Raw genomic sequence first — 19,608 nt, forward strand, 5'->3', positions numbered from 1 at the left:
TCGCGGCCTTATTGACCTGGCAAAGAATATACGACAAACGCACAAGAGACGACGGCAGGATCTGTTACTGGACACAAAGATTTGTCTTGCCAATGAATGGGATCATCTTTGATGAGCCTGACGCTCTATGGCAGTGGAGAACCGAGAACTTCTGGAACTATGAGAAGGGGCAGAGAGGTGAAAGGTAACTACAAGCCCACGGGAATAGTGACGCATCCTTTTAGGCACTAATTAGAGCTGCAGGCCCAAGTCTCTGGTGCTCTACAGCTCTTTAGTTACTGGTAGAAGAAAGTGGACACAATCGCTAGGGGGGACCCAGATCTATACGGAATGTCCGACAATATCTGATTATTGTAATGAGATGAGATGCGACGCCGACTGTATCATCTCCAAAGACTTGGTTGACAACAAACAGCTCCTCGACTTCTATTTCAACTGGGTGTTCGCACAGGAGACATTTGATGTTAGGAAAGCCGCTATGGGCGACGATATGAGTATTAAACCACGGCAACGCCCTATGATCTATATCACGAAGCGTGATCCCAGGGAGGAACAAGGGGCAAATAGCAGCCTCCTCGAGTACATTTTCGATTTCATCCACATAGCTACACCATTGTGTAATGTTGATATCGAGATAGCTGAACTGCAGGCGCAGCGGGATGAGGAGGACCGGATTTACAGGAATTTTTAGTGTTAATCTGGACATGGCGCTCCTGAGCCACTGTGTATCGGTGCTGTTCATTCCATGTCGTCCACCAAGGAGCAAAAGGGGATTGAACAGTAACTGAAATAGAATCGAAAACGGTTGAAGAGAACTCCTTGCAGTTATGATATTTATGCAAAGTCAGGTGGCCCTCATAGGTACCTGGAGTCTATCTGGAGTTTCACTCTCGAAGAGGACCAGCTCCTGAGACAGACCATGTATTCTTGCGTAGCTTTAGCCGTATTTTTCGTTTAACTTACTGAAAATAGGGCTTTTTCCTACTAATGTTGTCAGAAAAACAGCTCAGCCAGCCAGCCAGCCAGCCAGCCAGCCAGCTAGCTGGTTTAAATACGAGTCTCAGTGTTTCACAGCGTGTACTGTGCGCCTGTTACGGGGCTTATGCTGCATTCTCACCGCTCTTCGGCACATGAGTGAATTGGGCGTTCTAGGTGGTATGTGAATCTCTCTCTGAGCAACTAGCGTGGTGAGTTGCTGACTCGATTAGAAGATGATACCGCCTCTTAATCCTACTAGCCGTCTCGAGGCGGGCTTGCAACCCCGATACATTAGATATTGAACTACTGGATATTGGAAATACGTGCTTTAATCCAGGGGCGGCCTTGGCTGCAGGCAGCCGCACAGCACGTACTGGCTACAAACGTTTCAAAGGCGAGTACACGTGTAGGACATGCGCTAGCGCCATTAGGAGAGCCACGCTGGAGCAGAATCTGAGTCCAGCCCATGGATTTATATTGTAAAGTGGAAACGAAGTGTAATATAATATCCTTTTATCGAGTGGTACCACGAGCCGCATTAGTTGAAGAGTGGAAGCCACCCTGCGTACTCGTCAATGCATCGATACACTACTTATAAATAATACTCGATACCTTAGAGGCCCCATTTGCATTTTTTGCACCTTCAGTAGCACGTTGTAAGCATCAGTCTTTCTATGTGGCGCCATAAACTGGAGCATCTGAAGCAGCCTTGGCAGCTCCCTCCATAGGGACCGCGCGAGCAAGGTCACCTCTTTATGACTAACTGTACATCACACTTGTGGAAATCAAAATTATCACGCAGATAGCTGTAATCTATAGCCAGAAGAGCAAGTGGGTGCAGCAAGGCCAATCGAGATAGGAATAACTAGCACACTAGGACAATAATGAAATAGAAATGAAATGCCGACTCTCCTTTGATTACAAGCTGGAGACCTGCGCGACGCAATCGAATTTCCATCACTCCTGCCAGATATATAGTGACGGCAGACAGTAGTTAGTGGGGCTTGCAAACAACCTGCCATGTGAAAAGACCGGCTAGGTGAAGGGGCCTCGATACCCATAACTTCTGTTCCTCCATCCCATCCTTCTTGTATAGGGTGTTGACACCCTCACCAGACTCCGTCGGAAGTGCGTGACCTATAAAAGCCTCAGTATATATCTACTAGGTCTGCGAAAGGTGAAAATACTGACGATATAGATCAAAAACTTTTACGATGTATCTCGACTCCGTAGGTATGGGTATTATCTGCGAAGGACCACGAAAAGATTTGCGCTCTTCTTCCAGACCTGGCTGAAGATAGTCTGCCATGATAGCGGCGATAGCCTCGACGATATCCTTGGTAAGAGAAGCGATGGATTCAAAATGTCTGAAATCAGACAGAAAGGAGTCCATTTCGCACTCGATGAGTTCCGGTTTCTTTTTGTCTCCAGTTTTCGTAACTTTCCATGGTAGACAGACACTCGTAGCTAGGTTGAGCTCCATTCGGTGCAGGCGTGACAAATCTTCCTGGCCTTCAAGCGTGAGCTTCCATTGATCGATCTCGTGCGAAATCAGCTCAATGTAGTCGAGACCGACACGTGGAGACTCGTGATCTATGCCCTTGGGCATGCGACGGAGGTAGGATATGACTTTAGAAACCTCAGGGGGGTACAGCTGCTCCGAAACCAGGGCCTTGTATCGAGTGCCACCGTGGCTGGTGAGCAAGCGCGACACTGGGTATTCAGGACTGGCGAGCCATTGAGAAAGGTCGCTGTTAGAGAAAACGGAGTGATTCATAGCGAAGCGTGATGAATAGGTGCAAGCGTGTCTGGCGATTCGAAAAGGAGCATGAATGTGAGCGGCGATGGAGGGAAGAGACAAGACGCAGGTTTTCTGCCAGTTAATATTATACTTGGTCTCAGTTCATCGCATGAGGGGCCAGGCGACACTTTAATACTACCTTCAGTGTATGGAGATGCTGAGGGCGCACGTTCAGCTACCCGATATCCCCTCACGTTATGCGGCCAGATGGTGGCGCAGGGACCCAAAAGGAGGCGCCACACGCGGCTGCACTTCCTGAAATAGCATCCGCGCTTTCAAAATAAGGGTTAATAAGTCGACGTGCCGTGAGCGGACTAAAGTTCGTCATACGTGGCGCAAGTGGGCTTTCCTGGTTCTCGGCGTAAGTAATATTATCGGAAAAACAGCTCAGCCAGCCAGCCGGTCAGCCGGTCAGCCAGTCACACTAATGTTATACGAAAATAGTGTCAGCCAGCCAGCCAGCCAGCCGGCTGGCCGGCCGGTCGGCCAGTTTGCCACAGGCTGTGGCTGAGATGTCGCCCATCTGCATGACACAAATAATGTGTGGCTGAATAGTCATATGGATGAGCACTGTCTTAAGGGGTACATGAGTTCAGAGGCGGAGATACAGGCACAGGCTGATGCGCCCACCAGCAGTGACCAGTCCACGCCGCATTATAGTGCTCTTACATTAAGCGCATACAGAGCATGCAATTTGATATGCGCGTGAGCTCCACCAGTGTCCAGCGTACTCGATATGTCCAAAGCATCAAGTGGATTGAACCGTAATAGCTTGGCGGCGCTGTTGCACTTCAACAGCTCTAATGCCATAGTAGCATTCATCGCACTCGAACCTGGGCGGATGTATAAGTAATATTCATAGCACTCAAACTTGGGCAGATTCATAAGTAATTGACCATCTCGTCTATTAGTTGATGGAAATTCGATGTCTATATTGAGTAATCCTGTGTTTTCATACCGTAACTCCCAAATCAATGTGTAGATGAACGAATTATTGAGACGTCCCATCGCACAAGGGAATAATAGCGTGATCTTATCTGTGAATATTGATCATACCCCTCGTTCACTCCGTAACTCATGGAACGCTCGTCTGAACATCAATGGCTGCCGTATCTGGGCTGCGGCCTCTCTGGATGGCCATGATAACAGTCCGCCAGTTCGTCTTCGCTGCAATCATACAATTCACCTTCCGATATGTTCAGAATTTCGAACAAAGACCTAGAGGGTGCACATCCAGGCCCTTTCATGTCGTCATCCTGTATATCAAAGTCATAACTCGTTTCTGAATAGAGCCTGCGATCTGGTGTTCCAGGATTAAAGAGCCGAGGGCCAAAATCGCTCCCCAATAATACGTGAGACCACTTCGCGGGTTCGAGCTTGAGTTGCCGAGCTTCCCTCTCGTTATTTGCATCACTTGGCATGACATCTTCCATGGCACGTGCAATCTCATCTATGGGAGCCCCATTAGCGTTTCTTCAAACCAAAGCTGGGCCATCTATAACTCACTAGTGGCAGTGCCATCCCTCCTGGCATAGAGAGGGGTGCGTCGGCTTTCATTGATGTCGTCTCGGGAGAGGCTAATCGGCACCGCAATGAAAGAAGCAAAGAGACTTGACAGTGCTTCGGAATGCTTGCTCATCTGATAGGCGTGTTTCTGGAAAAGCGATAGATCGAGGCCCACGGAATCAGACCATTCCACCGGGGGCGTTTTATCCGTGATCGCTGTCCGAGCATCTTCCATCTGATTGAACTCCGGGTCGGGGTCCCAAAACGTCGAGCATTCACCAGCGAGATCGACTGAACGATCGTTATAGAAACAGAAGTCATCCACAGACAGCATAACCTCTCTTAATTTTGCTTCGGCGTTGATTTGGTACTGGAAGCCGCGCATTAATTCATCATGAGCTGCCGCAACGACTGCCATCCAGCGCTGCATGTTGTGGTTATAATGCTGGACGTGGTATGGTAAGAGTTGAACTGGTTTGCGATCAGCGATATTGGGGCCATATATGTCCTGCACGAGTACATTTGTCTGCGGTTCAGTGTCGCCAGCAAGAATGGCTGGAATGTCGAAGGTGAATGTATCCATTTTGGTGCAATCGCTGTGATTAAGTGGAACGGCATTATACTGGTGATTGATGCGTGAGCCAGAGTGGGCAAGAACATAGATGGAGGTAAAAGCAAGAGGAACAAAGGGCAGGTGAACAGCGGAGCTGACAGCTACTTAAGTGAAATATTTTCGCAGCGATTAATGTTATCGGAAAAGTCACCAGCCAGCCAGCCAGCCAGCCACGTATTGTACCAAGGTGCGGCAGGGTCACTAGAACTGGATGACCTGTGAATACGGATCATCTGCACCGAATACAATCATGCTTTGCATTGAAGTGCCCCATCATTGGTAGGATACTTTCACAAGGTCTTTGCTAAGAAAACAGTACGAAAAGCCATGTTAGCTATAATCATACTTTCAGTGCCTGTTTCTGTCAGGCGCTCTGCACCCATTTTCATCAGACCCAGCCTGTATTGAGAGCTCAGCTCCAACAGGTCATAGACCATGCCTCGACACCAAGGTGATGGGTACATTGGCCAATCTACTATATCAGCTAGGCCTCACACACCACTGGGCTTCGATGACAGCCTGAAACATACATACACACACCGCCGATGATGAACGGGAAGGAAAAAGTGCCATTGAGCAATTCGACGATCAGCGTGTCACTGGATGGCACCATTAGCGAAGGTTAGTGAGCACAGCCTGGGATGTGATAGGACATTGGAGTTAGCGGCGGCTCTATTTGCAGCATATGGCGTGCGCAGCTGTAAAACAGATCCAATGAAAATTTTTCTTTCAGCGCTGAAGCAGGTTGCCTGCCGTCTCAGCCCTGAGTTGGCATACTACTTAAGCTACTACTCGGGCCCGCTCTATGCTCTGTAGGATCATCCTACACAAGCTACGAATATTCCTGATGCACTGCCTCGCGTAGAACGTGGCCCATTTCGAGTATATAAGAGAGACTCCCGCCATCTTACCAGCCTGCTGCATTCGAGAGAGAGTCGGGATTCAAAGGAGCATTCGCCGTGTGCAGCCACCAGCCGTTTACAATCAACCCCACAGATACGATCCAGCATGGACGCGATAAAAAAGCTCACCGACTTATTACATTCTGAAATAGATCACCAAAAATGCGTGAGATACAATGGCATGACCCGGGAATGGAAGCCTACGATATTATCGCCTATCGAAAGGATCGTTGTCAATGAGCCCGAGGCCCTGCGGCAGTGGAGAACCAAGAATTATCGGAATACCGAAGAGGAACAGGCAGACAAAAGGTATTTACAAGCCTGCTATAAGAAGTAAAGCACCTCTGTAGGCACTAACTCAAGCTGCAGGCTGAAGTCTCTGGTGCTCTACAGCCCCGAGCTTTATGGCAAACTGGCATGGGCACAATCGTTGGGGGGCGATAAAGTCTACCAAAATGGCCCCGGAGACCCTCTCTACCATAATAAGATGACGCATGATGCCGACTGCATTGTCTTCCAACATCTGGCAGGTGCTAAAGAGCTCCTCGACCTCCACATGCACTGGATATGCGTGCAAGGAGCATTTGATGCTGAGAAGGATGCCGAGATGGATGCCACGGACGAGGGGGTATATATCTCGCTACGGCAACGCCCGAGCATCTTTCTCATGACTGACGACCCCCGGGACGATTGCGGAGAGGATAGAGACTTGCTTGAGTACCTCTTTGATTTTATTCCGGTGTCTACGCCACTATGTGTGTATGACAGCGAGCCTTCCACGCCGCCGGAGAGGCAGGATGAGCAGGACGAGAGGTGGGAGGATATCATGAGCCGGGTGCATCTATTCAGACATGTAGACGATGAACCAGTGCAGATAGGGGGCATCTGTCGTCCATCACATTCGAGAGATACTGTATTCTGGCGCAGTGCATTGGAGGTGCACATCACCACATCATCCATAGAGGCCTGAAAGCGGGCTTGAGTAGAAACCAAAATGAAACCGAGATTTGCCGAACGAAACGCGATGCAGGCGTGAAAGTTGCGCCAAGCTTACCAGGCCCAGTCGAGGTACATGGGAGCCTAGCGACTAGCGTCCCGCGAGGACAAGCCGTGGAGAGAACACTTGTACTCTTGCGTAGCTTTGTGTAGCTTTCGCCGTACCTTTCAGTCGGCAGACGGAAGCCGGGATTTTTCACCTTTAATGTTATGAGCGGCCGTGGCTAGCAGCTCAAGCCATCGATCAGGTGCTGTGGAGCCGGCGGACGGTCTGGCTGCTTTAACACCGCCCACTCACGATAAAGCGGCAACCAGTGCCACCAATGGCATCAGCAAAACTAGCGGACTGCTCCCGAGGCTGGCACGGCGCTCGCAGGCCCTCGCATCTGCACCCCGAGTGATTCGGGCGCGCGAAGGAGACGCTGCAGAGACGGATATGGCGCCAGCATGAATCCTCAGCGGAGGCGGTCCTGCAAAGCCAAGCGCCGCAGCGTGCGACGCCAGAAATGGACGCGCGGCGGGCGAATTGTGGCCTCGGAAGAACTGTTCCCCCGAACCGGTGCCGCTGGGCTCCCGCAGAGCCGCGCCCGCGCATGGAGGCGTGTCCGTGAATAGCTTCATGCGCTCACGACTGGCTCATGTGCGGCCCCGGCACCTTAAGCTTGGGATTTTACACCGACAAAGAGATATTAGATGTTAAAGGTCTGCTGGTGTAAAAATCGCCGGAAGTGGGCAGGGCGCCATTTTAGTAGGCGCCAAGATTAATGCGATCTCAAAAGTGGCACGCACGCTGATTTTATCTGCGGTATGCTAAGAAGACAGCCCTATGAAAAACGATGAAGCGATGAATCATTCGAAGGAGAAGCGAGCAAGACCAAGAGCGAAGTGAGTAGGGACCATCGGCGTGTTATCGTCATCCAGTATTCCACCTGGCTGTTTCGAGCGACCGGTGTGCATCGTTGGTTAAGTTTTGGCCAGTGTAAAAGCACGCCACGCCTTAGATGTAAACATGACTGTTGGTGACAGATATGTTGCTAGCAGCATCAAAGGATCTGTATGTCACGGGAAAGTTTGTTCACAAGGCGAGAGTTTCGATGATAATGGACGATACGCTAGTCTCTGCTAGTGGCTGATCTGCTCCGCTCGGGTTTAGCGCGTCTCCTCTGATCCCACAGCCCCTGCGCCTGCTGGAAATATTTGGTCCACCATCCTTTGGAATACTTCCTTCGATATTTCGAGCCCTGCCAAAGCAGCTTTAATTTCTTGTTGCGATTTGACCTTGCTCACGATGAGCGTCATCTTTTCAGCGTGCGAGCACAGTCTTGTTGCAATGCTCCCTGCGCGCTCCAAAATCGATCTTGCCTCGACCATAGCTCCCTGCAAAAAGCTTTGAATAGACTCGATCGCGTCATCGAGATGCGATTGGTCTTCTGAGTCGATAGCGCTTAGCATGCCTGAAACCTCGTCGAACAGAGTCAGGACGCGGTCGAGGCTGCCCTTTCTGAGCTCAGCAAGGTCGATATGACGGGTTGCCTTGATTCGCTGCTGCAGTAACTGGACGTGCTCCTCGTACTTCCCCTCGCTCGCTTCGAAGTCTGCAATTGTCGATTCTAGTTCTTCAATTGTCGCATCTCGCTCGTGTAGTGTTTCTGTTAGCCAGGCCCGATGTCTCTTGATGTAACCGATGTTCTGATTGCTCTCTTGGAGCTGGTCCTTCAGCTGCTCCACATATACTCCTTGGCGGTGCTTTTTGACCTCTTGAATCACGCTGTCGAGTCTCTTCTGTAGCTCCCGGTCTTGAGAACGCCAATAGCTACTGGAAATTTCCAACTGATCGGCTGAATCCTCCAGTTGCTTCCGCAGGTCATCTTCAGATTTTATTCTTTGCTGCAGCTCTTGCTCCAGTGCCTCCTTTTCTTCGAGCATTGCCTCGGCTTCCTCGATTCTTCAGTCCTGATCATCTAGCTCAGCTTGTAGCGCGTCAATCTCCGCTTGGGCTTCCGTAAGCTTCTGCTTGCCAATTTTCCCTTTCTTCTTTTCACGTCCTACTCTCCCACCAAGCTGTCTGTTTGCAGCGGCAAGTCATTTGTTGAGATCATCGCGTGCAGCGACGAGCACATCCTTTTCTTTTATCTTCTGTTGGTGCTCTGTTCGATTGCGTTCTCGATCCTTCACTAACTTGTCGACTCTTTTCTGGGACTGCGTGCGCTCGGTGACGAGCTGTAGCTCTGCTTTTGCCTGTTTCTCTTTCGCGTTTTTGAGCTGGGCCTGATCGGCTTGGCTTTTGTCCTCCATGCCTTGAATATTTTTCATAAGCGAGTCCAGGTCCTCTTCACTCCATCTGGCATCAGCTTGAAGCGGATGCTCTATAAGCTTTGCTTTCTCGAGCTGGCTCACCAGCTGGCGGATCGCGTTTTGGGCATTAGCGCCATCACTCGATTGAGCTTGCATGTAGGAGATAGACCGCTGTAGGTAAGACATCTGTTGTTCAAGGCCTTGGATGTGGCAGTCTTTCTCTGTCCACTGCTTGACTGCCAGATCGAGCTGCACTGCCAAGTCATCCCGCTGTACGATTATCTTGCTGCGCTCCCAAGAAAGTGACCGTTCGGTTTCTTGGGCTCGGTGAAGATTGGATTCAAGTCTTTTCGTGTCGACCTCAAGTTCTTTGATTCGCTGTTCTTGAATCTTTGTCGTCTCTTCGAGCCCTCGAATCCTTTCATTTGCTTGTTTGATGATCTGTGTCGGGTCCATGTTGAACAGAGAGGGCTACACACTGAAGTCTGGTTCGACTTGTCAGTCTACATTGCTACAGTGGTATAACTAGTCGGATGACTAGGCGGTGATAGTAGTGTTACGTCTTGAAGTAGTGGGAATTTACAGGTTGAGGATAATATGGGTCTTAAAACCCTAGTTGCTGCTTCTGAAAATGGTGTTGATGGCTGAAATCTTGTATGGCTACGATCTGGTCAGCTAAATGCTGTAATGGGTCTTTTCATAAACAAATTAAGACAATTAGTGCCAAAGACTGTAGCGTTTTACCATTCTGTTGCTCAGAACTCACATTTTGAGGATGGTAGTTCGGAGTTAAGAGAAGAACAAGTGCAGCTGTAAAATCCAAGCTTTGTGCAAGAGCATATATACACACCACTCATCATCCTATATATGCTAAGAGCTGCTCATTGGAATGAAAAATCACGTGGCACATTTAATTATAGAACTTGGCCGCCATTTCTCGGCCGGTAGGAAGCCTGGAACCAAGGAAACAACTAGTCTGCCTATGTTAGTCTCACCCCTTGTTGAGATTTGTTGCTCATTGATGCATTAAAACGCCTGTCAGCTTGACCGTCGGACGGTCAGGGGGGCTCAAATTCAACCCTGCTCGTATGACCACTTGCGTCATTTTAGTGGTACACCTATCGTGTGTCAACCTGCATTGCTCACTTGCAGATTAATTTGCAGAAATCACCAACGCTCATGAAACCATTCCATCACATGGGCAGCTAGGTCTTTCGTCTTATTGGTGCATGTACAATATGGCCAAATCGGGTTGTTCTGTTTATATTCACTGCAGCGTCATTGTTGGCTCTGTATTTAGAGTATCTAGAAAGGACGTAATGAACAAAACTGTAGACAATGGAATGTGTGAGTGTGCTGGGAGACAGTGAGCCCTTGCCTCTTAGCCCTTTAAAATATTGTAGATTATCCCCTTTTTCTTCGAAGATTGTAGCATAATCTGTAATGTTATAAGAAATGCATTCGATGTTAAAATAAAATGCTAGCAGTTCCAAGTCCATATTAGTAAATGCAAGTAGAGAATGTTTGAGGGTAGTACCGCATTAAATAGTCGCCTACAGTGCCTTGTAACACAATTGCGAATAACCCATCTGTGAACCTGTAGCCGTCGAACTCCTACATTAAGAGCCTTTTTTAGTCTCTGTGTACTGCTCTACCAAGAGCTCCTCCGTAGTGCTCTGTCACCAATCCGTTGTCCCACCTGGTTTGTTGCCCTCTTTGCATACCGTCTTATGCCTCTTCAGATGTAGTTTGGCCTCCCGAGTCATTTGAGTCTGCAGATGCAGAATTTGTGGTGCATCTCTTCTCTCTGCGGTGCTTATACCGGAAGTGGTAGATGGCATCCTCAACATTCTCCCAGAGGATGCAAGAGAGGAGGAACAAGATTAAGAGCACCACCAGAGAGAGGTATCCGATCTGCACGCCTGCCAAGGCGCGACACTTTCGGGCAAGGCCCGGATTATCGCTGGAGTCAAACACATTCTTCCATCCCCAGGGAATGATGGCCTCGCAGAGTTGGAAGATAATGAGAATGATAGTGAAGATGATAAGGGCGACAAATTCCCGGCTTCCGATGTAGTGCTCGAGGGACACACAGAATAACTCTACCAGAAAGACTAGGAAGATTAGAGCCGAAATGCAGAAAAAGATAGAGATAGCCAGGGCCCAGTGCGCATTGGTATGCATGTCATGGCTCCCGAAGAAAGACTGTAGCTGGTGTGATGTGACCGCGAAGTAGATAGATTGTGCTTGGCCACCCCCAAAGAGCACCAAGCAAGCGATCCAGAGCAGTAGTTCAGCGCACATCTTTGAGGATTGTAATTGGAGAATTCGTATCAAATCGAGGGGCTGGCGTCTGTGACTGGATTTTGGAGAGGTTAAGCTTTGGGAGCGGTGGAGCGAAGGCGGTAGATGTTTCGACTGTGGTCTTTGAATCTGGAAGGTTCAGCTCTGCAGAAGTAAATGACATTTTATATCTGGCTTGGATCATGGCTAAGAATAGCATTCTCTGATAGTACCCCACTTCTGCCTACTTTCAAATGCTTCGCCACCTCATCATGCGTAATTATGAGGCCTGGTACCTCCAGCTGCAGGGCGCAGTGCTCGCAGAATCCCAGCATAAAAGTGGCAGTTTCTTGTCACACATGTGCCCTCGCTTTTAGAAGAGACTAAGAATACCAGTCAGTGTTCGCCACGGCCACTTGGATCGGAAAATGGCTTGAATCCATACTAGCGTCGGAGTAATCCTGTAGGATAGACAACGAACTGTGTAGGTTAATATTATGAGCGTAAAAATATACGCTGGACTATTTTCGGTACACCGTTGGGTAAAATCTATGGCTAGGGATGAGAGTGGCGGGCGTTAATGAAGGTTGCCATCTTGGGAGCCGCTCTTCATGGTGCAACAAGAGCGCACAGCCCTGAGCGAAAAGCATTTCGTACTTTGATATGAAATTCACCTTCTTGATTGGCCTACTGCTCATCCTATGGGATGGGCGGAAGGCCGACTAAATTGGCGGATCGCGCTATATACTATGGATGAGTGCATGCTCTAAGCAGCCAGCTTGCTTATGTCGAATGGTTTGAACAGGGCAAAATATTAGATCTCACTGCGGCGCTTGTGGTGCGGCTTTGATTTCTGGTAGCTTAATTATCGCCCTGCAGAAGTGCCCAGTGATTATATGCCTCAAGCTAAAGAAGCATCTTCTAAGCGCTAATACCGCTATGAGTGGCACTGCTACGGCTGAGGATATTTCAGTCGCATCTGTAGACCATGAATCTCTCATTGACTGGATAATGAGTGTGTGGCGAGCTAATGAAAGTGGCGTAATATGCAGTTGGTTAAATTAGAAGAGTTGAAGCTGCGCTCTTCATGGCACTTGTTAGGTGCTATGCTGACCACCACTACAGCGGTGGCAGCGTGCTGCCTACCGATACGATTACTTAGCAAAGCCTGAAGTATAATGCAAAAATGATGATGATGATGCAAGCTAGCAAGGTAGGAACTGGAATATCTGTCCGTGGATTGCGCATAGACCAAGCAACTACTTTAAGTGCCTCAAACCCAAGTGAGTGTGTTGTAAGATCCGACCTCTCCCCGTTTCAATCTTTTGCTGGTACCTTTCGCCTGCATTCATTCTGTGCCGGAGTTAGTTCTGCTCCCGCTATACGGTCTTGTGATGCGATCTTTCAACACAAGGATTTGCGCTGTGCACCTGAGCCACTCTTCATCCGCATTCGCGAAATCGGCAAGGTGCAAGGTCCTTCCCTCCTTCACGTCATTCCCAATGGACTCCAAACTTTTCTCAACTGTTTTCTTCTTTTTTTCTAACTCCAAAAGCATCTCTAGCAGGCTCTTTGGGTTGCCCGTCTCGTTCGATCCGGAGGCGACGGCCACGTCTTCATAAGCTGGCTCGGTAGAGGTACTGCCAATATCCTGGATGCATTGTGAAATGAATTGTTGAAAAAGCGCTTCATTACGACACATGGACGGCAGTATCTTTTCGAATTTAGAAAAGAATTCCTGCTGTACGCTGTTCTTTATATCAGCGTCCTTTGCACTCGGTGTAAATGTGGCTGCCCGAGGTTTGGGTGAAAAGGTCTGGATTGGGCTCAAGCTCTTGACGGTTTGGATGGCCTTGTTGGTTCTCACATGGAGAGATAGCTAATGATAGCACAATGTTAGAAGATAAAGGAGTCTAGATGATGAGTTCTCTTGGTGTGCGGCGTTGCGTACCGTACGCTTGGTGTTGGAAGGCATTTTTCTCTGGCAGATTGACAAGGTATTGATCTCAAGCTCAGGTGTAGTGTGACTTGGATGACGGACTGGATACCACGAGCTTCTGTCTAGAATATATACCTCTGGATGTACCGGGAAGTATCGGCTACTTCCTAGACAGGGTGTTTGACGAAGTCATGTCCATGATGTTATTAATAGGATATCGATGCCGTGGAACTGGGCTGGTAGGCCAATGTGGTACAGAATGAGAAACATGACCAATACGATTGAGAGATAATTATAGCGCTCGCCACAGCTGGTTTGATTCAGGCAACACAATGTTGCTGCTTCACTACTGTGGCTGGCTTAGGTGGTTTTACCCATGCATCCACTCCCAGAAGACTGCTGAACCTATAAATAGGACCAACAATGCTCGAGTTGTTTCGGTATAATGAGCTAGACAGCACCAAGTCCTGAATTCTGTGAAATTTGATACGAAGCACCAAGCTGCCTGTCGACCTCGCCGGATTGAGTTTAGAAATGCAGTCCAACTTCAAGTATCGTGTTACTCTGAGGCGATAAAGTGGATCTGGTGATGTTGTCATGGCGAGGCAGCAGTACACGGGTCGAAAAGAACTTCAATCTCAAGAGTGGGCTGTGCACTATTACTGGGATTCGAATCAGCTAGCTGGCCAGCTGATCGTCGGCTTAATGTTATCCGAAAATAAACCAGCCAGCCAGCCAGCCAGTCAATCAGGATATGCAAGAGCCCATCCACTTTTATTTGTGCAAGACAGGCTAGACTTTTTCCTATGCTAGCGCATGTGTACAGGGCAGCACCCCTAGGTGCCAGAACCTAGTACTCTTATTGGTCCGATCAAGAAGCTGAAGTGTGAGCGGACTGCCCCGATGGTGGCTGCATGGACTGTGCTGACGATGCTGATGTGCAGGCTTCGTTACTGCCTAAGCATGCTAGGCTGGAATAGTGTTTCGATCCAGCCTACTGTGCTCGAGTTCTTTTATCAGATTGGGGTGATTCTTTCTGCTTGTATACTCTGTGCGACTTGTAGTCTACGCACGCACTGTCTACGCAGGAATTTTGATCACCCCCCAGCAATCAGGCAGAATAGCCCAAAGCCATGGAGATCCACAGAGATTCGCGTGCACATTCACACCGCCAGTAAGGAATTATCCGATGAAAAGAAGAACAAAACAAAGAGGGTATTGATACCATAAGCAATCTGGAATCGGGGAAGGCCCTGGCGGAAAGGCGCAGCACCAATATCCATATCGTGACCAATGCCGTGGACAGTGACGAGGATATCAAGTGCTTCCAAGTTGATGCCCATAGCTGTAAAATCGAAGAGGACGCCACAATGTCTGTGAAACGCACTAAATCACCTGTATGTCGCGATATCGCGTCCCTGTTTTATGCCATGCATCCTATTACCTGCGGTGACGCGAGACACCCGCGATAGATTGCGGCTTCTCAGGGGTGGCAGGATGCTCATTGGCATACGTACATGAATATAACGCCACCTTGGAGATCGATTGCTGACACTGGTGCGCTAGGGTACTGGGCTTAGCATTTCAGTGACCTTGGAGTACTTAGAATGGCGGTCTTTGATATCATGTAGGGATGGATAGACGGGTTGCTACGAACTGGGCCTTTGGGCTGTTGCTCGCATCTTTGATCATCTAATGTTATCGGAAAATGATCCAGCCAGCCAGCCGACCAGTCAGTGCATGATCTAATGTTATCGAAAAACTTGACCAACCAGCCAGCCAGCCAGCCAGCCAGCTGGTTGCCGAAACGCTAGTTTTAGCTTCAGCGCCCGAGGCAGGGTTCTGGTTCGCCAGAATCCTTGTAAATGAGGGTGCCTCATCCCAGGTATGCACCTTCCAAGGGCACAAATGGCATGAGTATGTGGTTCAAGGCGCGCGAAGTCGCCAGATCGGCGTGGCTGAGTCGATGCAGCTGAACCAGCAGGGTCAGATTTTCGAGGTGGACGGGGCAGTGCAGGCAGTAGGTAAGTCGTACCTTGTGTGCGTTGCCTTGCCCCGCTGCGTGCCAAAGATCTATAAAAGCTAGGTTCGCATCTCGCTTAGTCTGACTTGTCGACATCCAGACTCAGCAGCACATTCCAGTCAACTTCTTTGGAAAGCACGCCTCTATCCTTTCTCATCGCTCTACCTTACTCAATCTACGTCGCGCTACGACACCTCCACCAGCATTTCAAACCACTTCACGCAGACGCAATGGCCTCCTCAGACTTTGTCACATTTGGCAGGTACTGCATCCCTAATGACCTGTGGAATGTCATGGAACGGGAGTACCAGACCACTGTAGAGGGCTCTGACATCCAGATTGGAAGTGACCTCTTGCTCATTGAACTTCGACTGGCGCCAGAACGGTGAAATCAGTACCGATGAAGCCGACTTTACTCGCCTTGTTGAACTTAAAAAGGGAGTCATAGCTGTTGCTGGTGAGGCCCTGAAGTACGACGATGAGATCGAGCAATGGCTCATTACATCCAATGCCAAGTCCGGACGCTTTGTCATAGGCTTGAAGCGCCATAACAAGGGCTTTAAGAGCGTGGCCGACATTAAGGACTTTGTCGATGATAAGTTCAAGGCTGGTGGCAGCACCCCTCTGATCGAGACCTTGGGTGAAGCTCTGGGAGCCTACCTACAGAAGGTTGAGAAGAAGCCCGACGCCAAAGCACTGACGTTAGTCTTCTTGCTCGACGGCCTCGACGACAGTATGACTGGAGCCCGGATAACACGCAACAAGGTGGACCTCAGCCCTATTAAGAACCTGGTTATGTCTACGGTGGTCAGGATCATGAAGCAGATGGGCTGCACCGACGTGCGCCAGAAGATAGGCGTGCAGTTCTGCCTTATTACCAGCAATGAGGAAATCATCCAAGCTTATAACGGCTTCGACAACGCCGGCGTGTACGAGGATCCCAAGACAGGCGAAAAGTTCGAGTGCGACATCTTCGACTGTACCACGCTCAGACAGATCCTGGAGGATATGGGCGGCTGGGACTCACCCCTCACGAAAATGAAGCTTATCGGCGGCCCGCGTAACGAGACTCTCGATAATATCCTGGAGTACCTAAAGGAGTTTGCACTGGGCTACAAGGTGGGCAGCAGTGCCAACCCCCCCAGCTACGATGACTACGAGCGTGACCTCGAAGAGAAGAGAGCAAGGGCTTAGAGGTGTTGCGTGATCGGCGGGCATCTCAGTCCTTTGGCACGCGCCGTGCATTCTTGACAGGCCCCTTTTTCTTTTGCTTACTTGATGGATGCGGGACATTCTTTGTTTGGTGTTGCGGGTGCGCTCCCTTTATAGGGATGTCTTGACCAGTATAATTAGATAAATCGATCGTACATGGGAAACCTACTATGAATACAGTCATTACCCAAACCTTGTCTTTTTGACCTCTCGTTTTGTAATTGATGATATCTACTCTGCCAACATGTCCGAGCTCTTGCGTTCTTAAAAAATTTGAGTAGCTATGGTGATCGCAACATAGACAGAAAGAACAGTGACAGTGGAAACTGGTAGCAATGTTTGCGAGTTAAGTTATTAAGCGGTAGTCTCATGTAGCAGCAAGTACTCGGTACAGGTACTTTTTCGCTTCTGAATAATGTTATCGGAATTTGGCCAGCCAGCCAGCCAGCCAGCCAGCCAGCCAGCCATCCTACAGATGAGAATATTACGGATCAATATCTTGATAAGATAAAACATAGCTGGGGTGCCATTAGTGAGGCCAGTAGTGAGGCCTGCAGTGAGGCCAGTAGTGAGGCCAGTATATCGGACAATTAGCATGCCGGCCTGGAAGGTGTTATTCTCCCCGCACACCTCGCCAGGTAGTAGCGGACAGGGGAGTGAAATGGCCCCATACACTGCCCTGTGTAATGCCAGCTCGAAGATTTCGCACGTCAAGATCAATTTCAGTGTGCCTCTTTTCTTTAAAGACTGACTGCTCTACTTGAAGATTTGGGAGCAGCTTCTTCATGGCACCACTCACCGGCGCGCACCAAACACCTACACTCAGCGCAACCCAATCTTTCTTTGCGTACTACACCAGTCTCTACCAAGAGCGCTGTCAACAAGCTACTTTCACCCCAATAGTGCTTCGAATCACCATTGTATTATGATTTGTCGTATGTAACCTACGCGCCGCGTTATGGTGGTAGAAGCTCACTCTAGAGTAGAAAACATTCAGCAAGCCACCCCCACGCGGCCTACTGTATTGGCATGGGGATTCTTTCCCTACGACATCACTAGCTCGAAATGCTCCAGAGCTCGGGATATCTGCCGATGGAGTAATGTGCGCTCGGCAATCGAGAGCTTGGACCCTTTGCTCGCACAGACTATCAATACTTGCCTTCATCTACACCATCCGAATTATCGCTGCCCTATTGCCTCGGTCACTACGGCACCCGAAGTTACGTGTGCTAAAAGAGGTCTGTGGCCAGGCGACAAGAATGACATCGGCATGGCTTTCACACGCGCGGCCAATCAATATTGGAGTGGTTTCTCCCGGGATGGAAAGGCCCCAATGGTTGTCGTCCATATGACTACCGGCGCCTTCCGGTGCGGAAGCAGTATGCGCGACACCCTTTACCGGAGCATGCTGAACATCCACGCCACATCGGCCCCTCCTAATCAGATAACACTGATCAACTTCGAGGTTGGCAGCCCAGAGACCATGGCCGTGCATGGGCATGACTGTTGTTACAAGGTTCGCGTTGATGCGACAGCTGCGTCACTCAAACTCCTAAGCGAGACTCTAAGATATGGCTTCCTAGAGTGGCTTCCGCACCAAAGGAACGGAAAGAACGATTACACGATTAATCAGCTTATCGCCAAGATCAAGGCTGTTCCCGAGGATCGGGGACTGGGCCAGTACAACATCTTGTATACGATCAAGCTGTCCAACTTGGAAAATGGTATTTTAAGTGATGTCAATATCTGCAAAGTGATTTTAAGAGTGGCCCAGCATCGCACGGACGAGATTAAAACTGAGACGTAATTAGTTAGGATGGATTGGGACTATGGCTCTACAGATTTCATGTCATTTATTGTCTCTTTGAGTTGGGGTTTGGCAAAACAAAAGGATGCCAGAAATGATCTATTCCGTTCATGCGTGATCTTAGATTAAAACACTAGCCCATGCTCTTCCGCCAAGAAAGGACTGAATAGACACATCCCTTCTAGTCAGCTCCCAGGCGGTAAAGTACATTGTGATTGATGGGTGCGTTAAGCAGCGATAAAATGCATCGTCCTCTTCTGTAGGCCATCCAGAACTTAAGGTGTAGCCGAAGACTTGGATTCAGTAGCTGACTTACAGCCAGACCTAGCGAAGATGTGTGCGGTTTCCATCCGGCCTAGCTCTGAGCGCCGAGGTACCGGTGATGCGAGCCCGGCGGCGGACAGAAATTCCGTATTCTAATGTTATCGAAAAATGTACCAGCCAGCCAGCCAGCCAGCTAGCCAACAGATGACCTGCTAGCAAGCCAGGTTTCAAAAACATGTACATGGGCGTACTCATGCGGCAGCATGGGTGGCCTACCACGGAGTGGAGTTGCCGTAAGCGCACTATGTGATAAATGCACGCGGTCATGTCGTAAGTGCACAGTCTTGTAAGGCTGTAATCAAATGTGCTATAAGTGCATATAGGCAACTCGCTGTTGTAATCTCTGCAAGTGCATTCTTTGAGTACAAGCGGGGTCAATGCAGTTGTGCAGTAGCAGCCAAGTTGTTTATCCATACTGCTTGGGAACTAGTCTTGCCAACAAAGCTTCATTCAGTCACAGTAGATGGTATGCAGTGCTGGCCCCTCTCCTCTGGCGAGCGGTGGAGCGAGACTAACACATTAGAGAAACGTCGTAGGCACCACCTGCTAACCACACTAGTGTCTTTAGACAGCCTTTTAGTGGCCAGAACACTTTTACCTAGTGCAATATGTTCTGGTGAGATGCTCTGTGCTGACTGCGAAGCTTTTTTCAGATGCAACATGCCACTGAGCGGGTAAGCGTCTTCTACTTTGCGTATAGCCTTGGATGAGCCCATTTCATCGGCTGCCACGTCACTGCGTTGCACAGAAAACTCGAACCGCCCCACTGTTCGTGTTAGTATACTTTGACTTCGCTGATGGCCCCTCAAAGGCTCTACTTTCTGACTGCATGCGGCCATTTATTGCGCTAGGCCTTGCAAACTGCCATATCTTATCATAGTCCTCCATCGGCAAACAATACGTGCGTGCTACAGATTAAGTCACCGGGG

General features: G+C 49.3%; 8 protein-coding genes across 8 annotated transcripts; 4 read left to right on the forward strand and 4 right to left on the reverse strand.

Annotated features, from left to right (window-relative positions):
- Positions 1 to 361: 361 nt before the first annotated feature.
- On the forward strand, positions 362 to 691 carry SCP_1400350 (hypothetical protein; the record flags this gene model as incomplete). Its single annotated transcript, XM_027763742.1, has 1 exon — positions 362 to 691. One exon carries the CDS (start codon positions 362 to 364, stop codon positions 689 to 691), a length of 330 nt encoding a protein of 109 aa, XP_027619543.1.
- Positions 692 to 1,972: 1,281 nt separating this feature from the next.
- Positions 1,973 to 2,755, reverse strand: SCP_1400360 (hypothetical protein; the record flags this gene model as incomplete). Its single annotated transcript, XM_027763743.1, has 2 exons — positions 1,973 to 2,115; positions 2,170 to 2,755. 2 exons carry the CDS (start codon positions 2,753 to 2,755, stop codon positions 1,973 to 1,975), a joined length of 729 nt encoding a protein of 242 aa, XP_027619544.1.
- Positions 2,756 to 3,876: 1,121 nt separating this feature from the next.
- Positions 3,877 to 4,868, reverse strand: SCP_1400370 (hypothetical protein; the record flags this gene model as incomplete). The annotated part of the gene is made up of 2 exons (XM_027763744.1): positions 3,877 to 4,229; positions 4,286 to 4,868. The coding sequence occupies 2 exons, from the start codon at positions 4,866 to 4,868 to the stop codon at positions 3,877 to 3,879; spliced, it is 936 nt and encodes a 311-aa protein (XP_027619545.1).
- A 1,113-nt stretch (positions 4,869 to 5,981) lies between these two features.
- On the forward strand, positions 5,982 to 6,770 carry SCP_1400380 (hypothetical protein; the record flags this gene model as incomplete). The annotated part of the gene is made up of 2 exons (XM_027763745.1): positions 5,982 to 6,109; positions 6,170 to 6,770. The coding sequence occupies 2 exons, from the start codon at positions 5,982 to 5,984 to the stop codon at positions 6,768 to 6,770; spliced, it is 729 nt and encodes a 242-aa protein (XP_027619546.1).
- A 1,175-nt stretch (positions 6,771 to 7,945) lies between these two features.
- Positions 7,946 to 9,547, reverse strand: SCP_1400390 (hypothetical protein; the record flags this gene model as incomplete). Its single annotated transcript, XM_027763746.1, has 2 exons — positions 7,946 to 8,741; positions 8,976 to 9,547. The coding sequence occupies 2 exons, from the start codon at positions 9,545 to 9,547 to the stop codon at positions 7,946 to 7,948; spliced, it is 1,368 nt and encodes a 455-aa protein (XP_027619547.1).
- Positions 9,548 to 14,476: 4,929 nt separating this feature from the next.
- On the reverse strand, positions 14,477 to 14,656 carry SCP_1400400 (hypothetical protein; the record flags this gene model as incomplete). Its single annotated transcript, XM_027763747.1, has 1 exon — positions 14,477 to 14,656. The coding sequence occupies one exon, from the start codon at positions 14,654 to 14,656 to the stop codon at positions 14,477 to 14,479; it is 180 nt and encodes a 59-aa protein (XP_027619548.1).
- A 910-nt stretch (positions 14,657 to 15,566) lies between these two features.
- Positions 15,567 to 16,530, forward strand: SCP_1400410 (hypothetical protein; the record flags this gene model as incomplete). The annotated part of the gene is made up of 2 exons (XM_027763748.1): positions 15,567 to 15,653; positions 15,718 to 16,530. The coding sequence occupies 2 exons, from the start codon at positions 15,567 to 15,569 to the stop codon at positions 16,528 to 16,530; spliced, it is 900 nt and encodes a 299-aa protein (XP_027619549.1).
- Positions 16,531 to 17,881: 1,351 nt separating this feature from the next.
- Positions 17,882 to 18,355, forward strand: SCP_1400420 (hypothetical protein; the record flags this gene model as incomplete). Its single annotated transcript, XM_027763749.1, has 1 exon — positions 17,882 to 18,355. The coding sequence occupies one exon, from the start codon at positions 17,882 to 17,884 to the stop codon at positions 18,353 to 18,355; it is 474 nt and encodes a 157-aa protein (XP_027619550.1).
- Between the last annotated feature and the right edge of the window lie 1,253 nt (positions 18,356 to 19,608).

Source organism: Sparassis crispa, assembly GCF_003851025.1.
Source record: "Sparassis crispa DNA, contig_000013F, whole genome shotgun sequence".
In the NCBI taxonomy this organism is placed as follows: Eukaryota; Fungi; Basidiomycota; class Agaricomycetes; order Polyporales; family Sparassidaceae; genus Sparassis; species Sparassis crispa.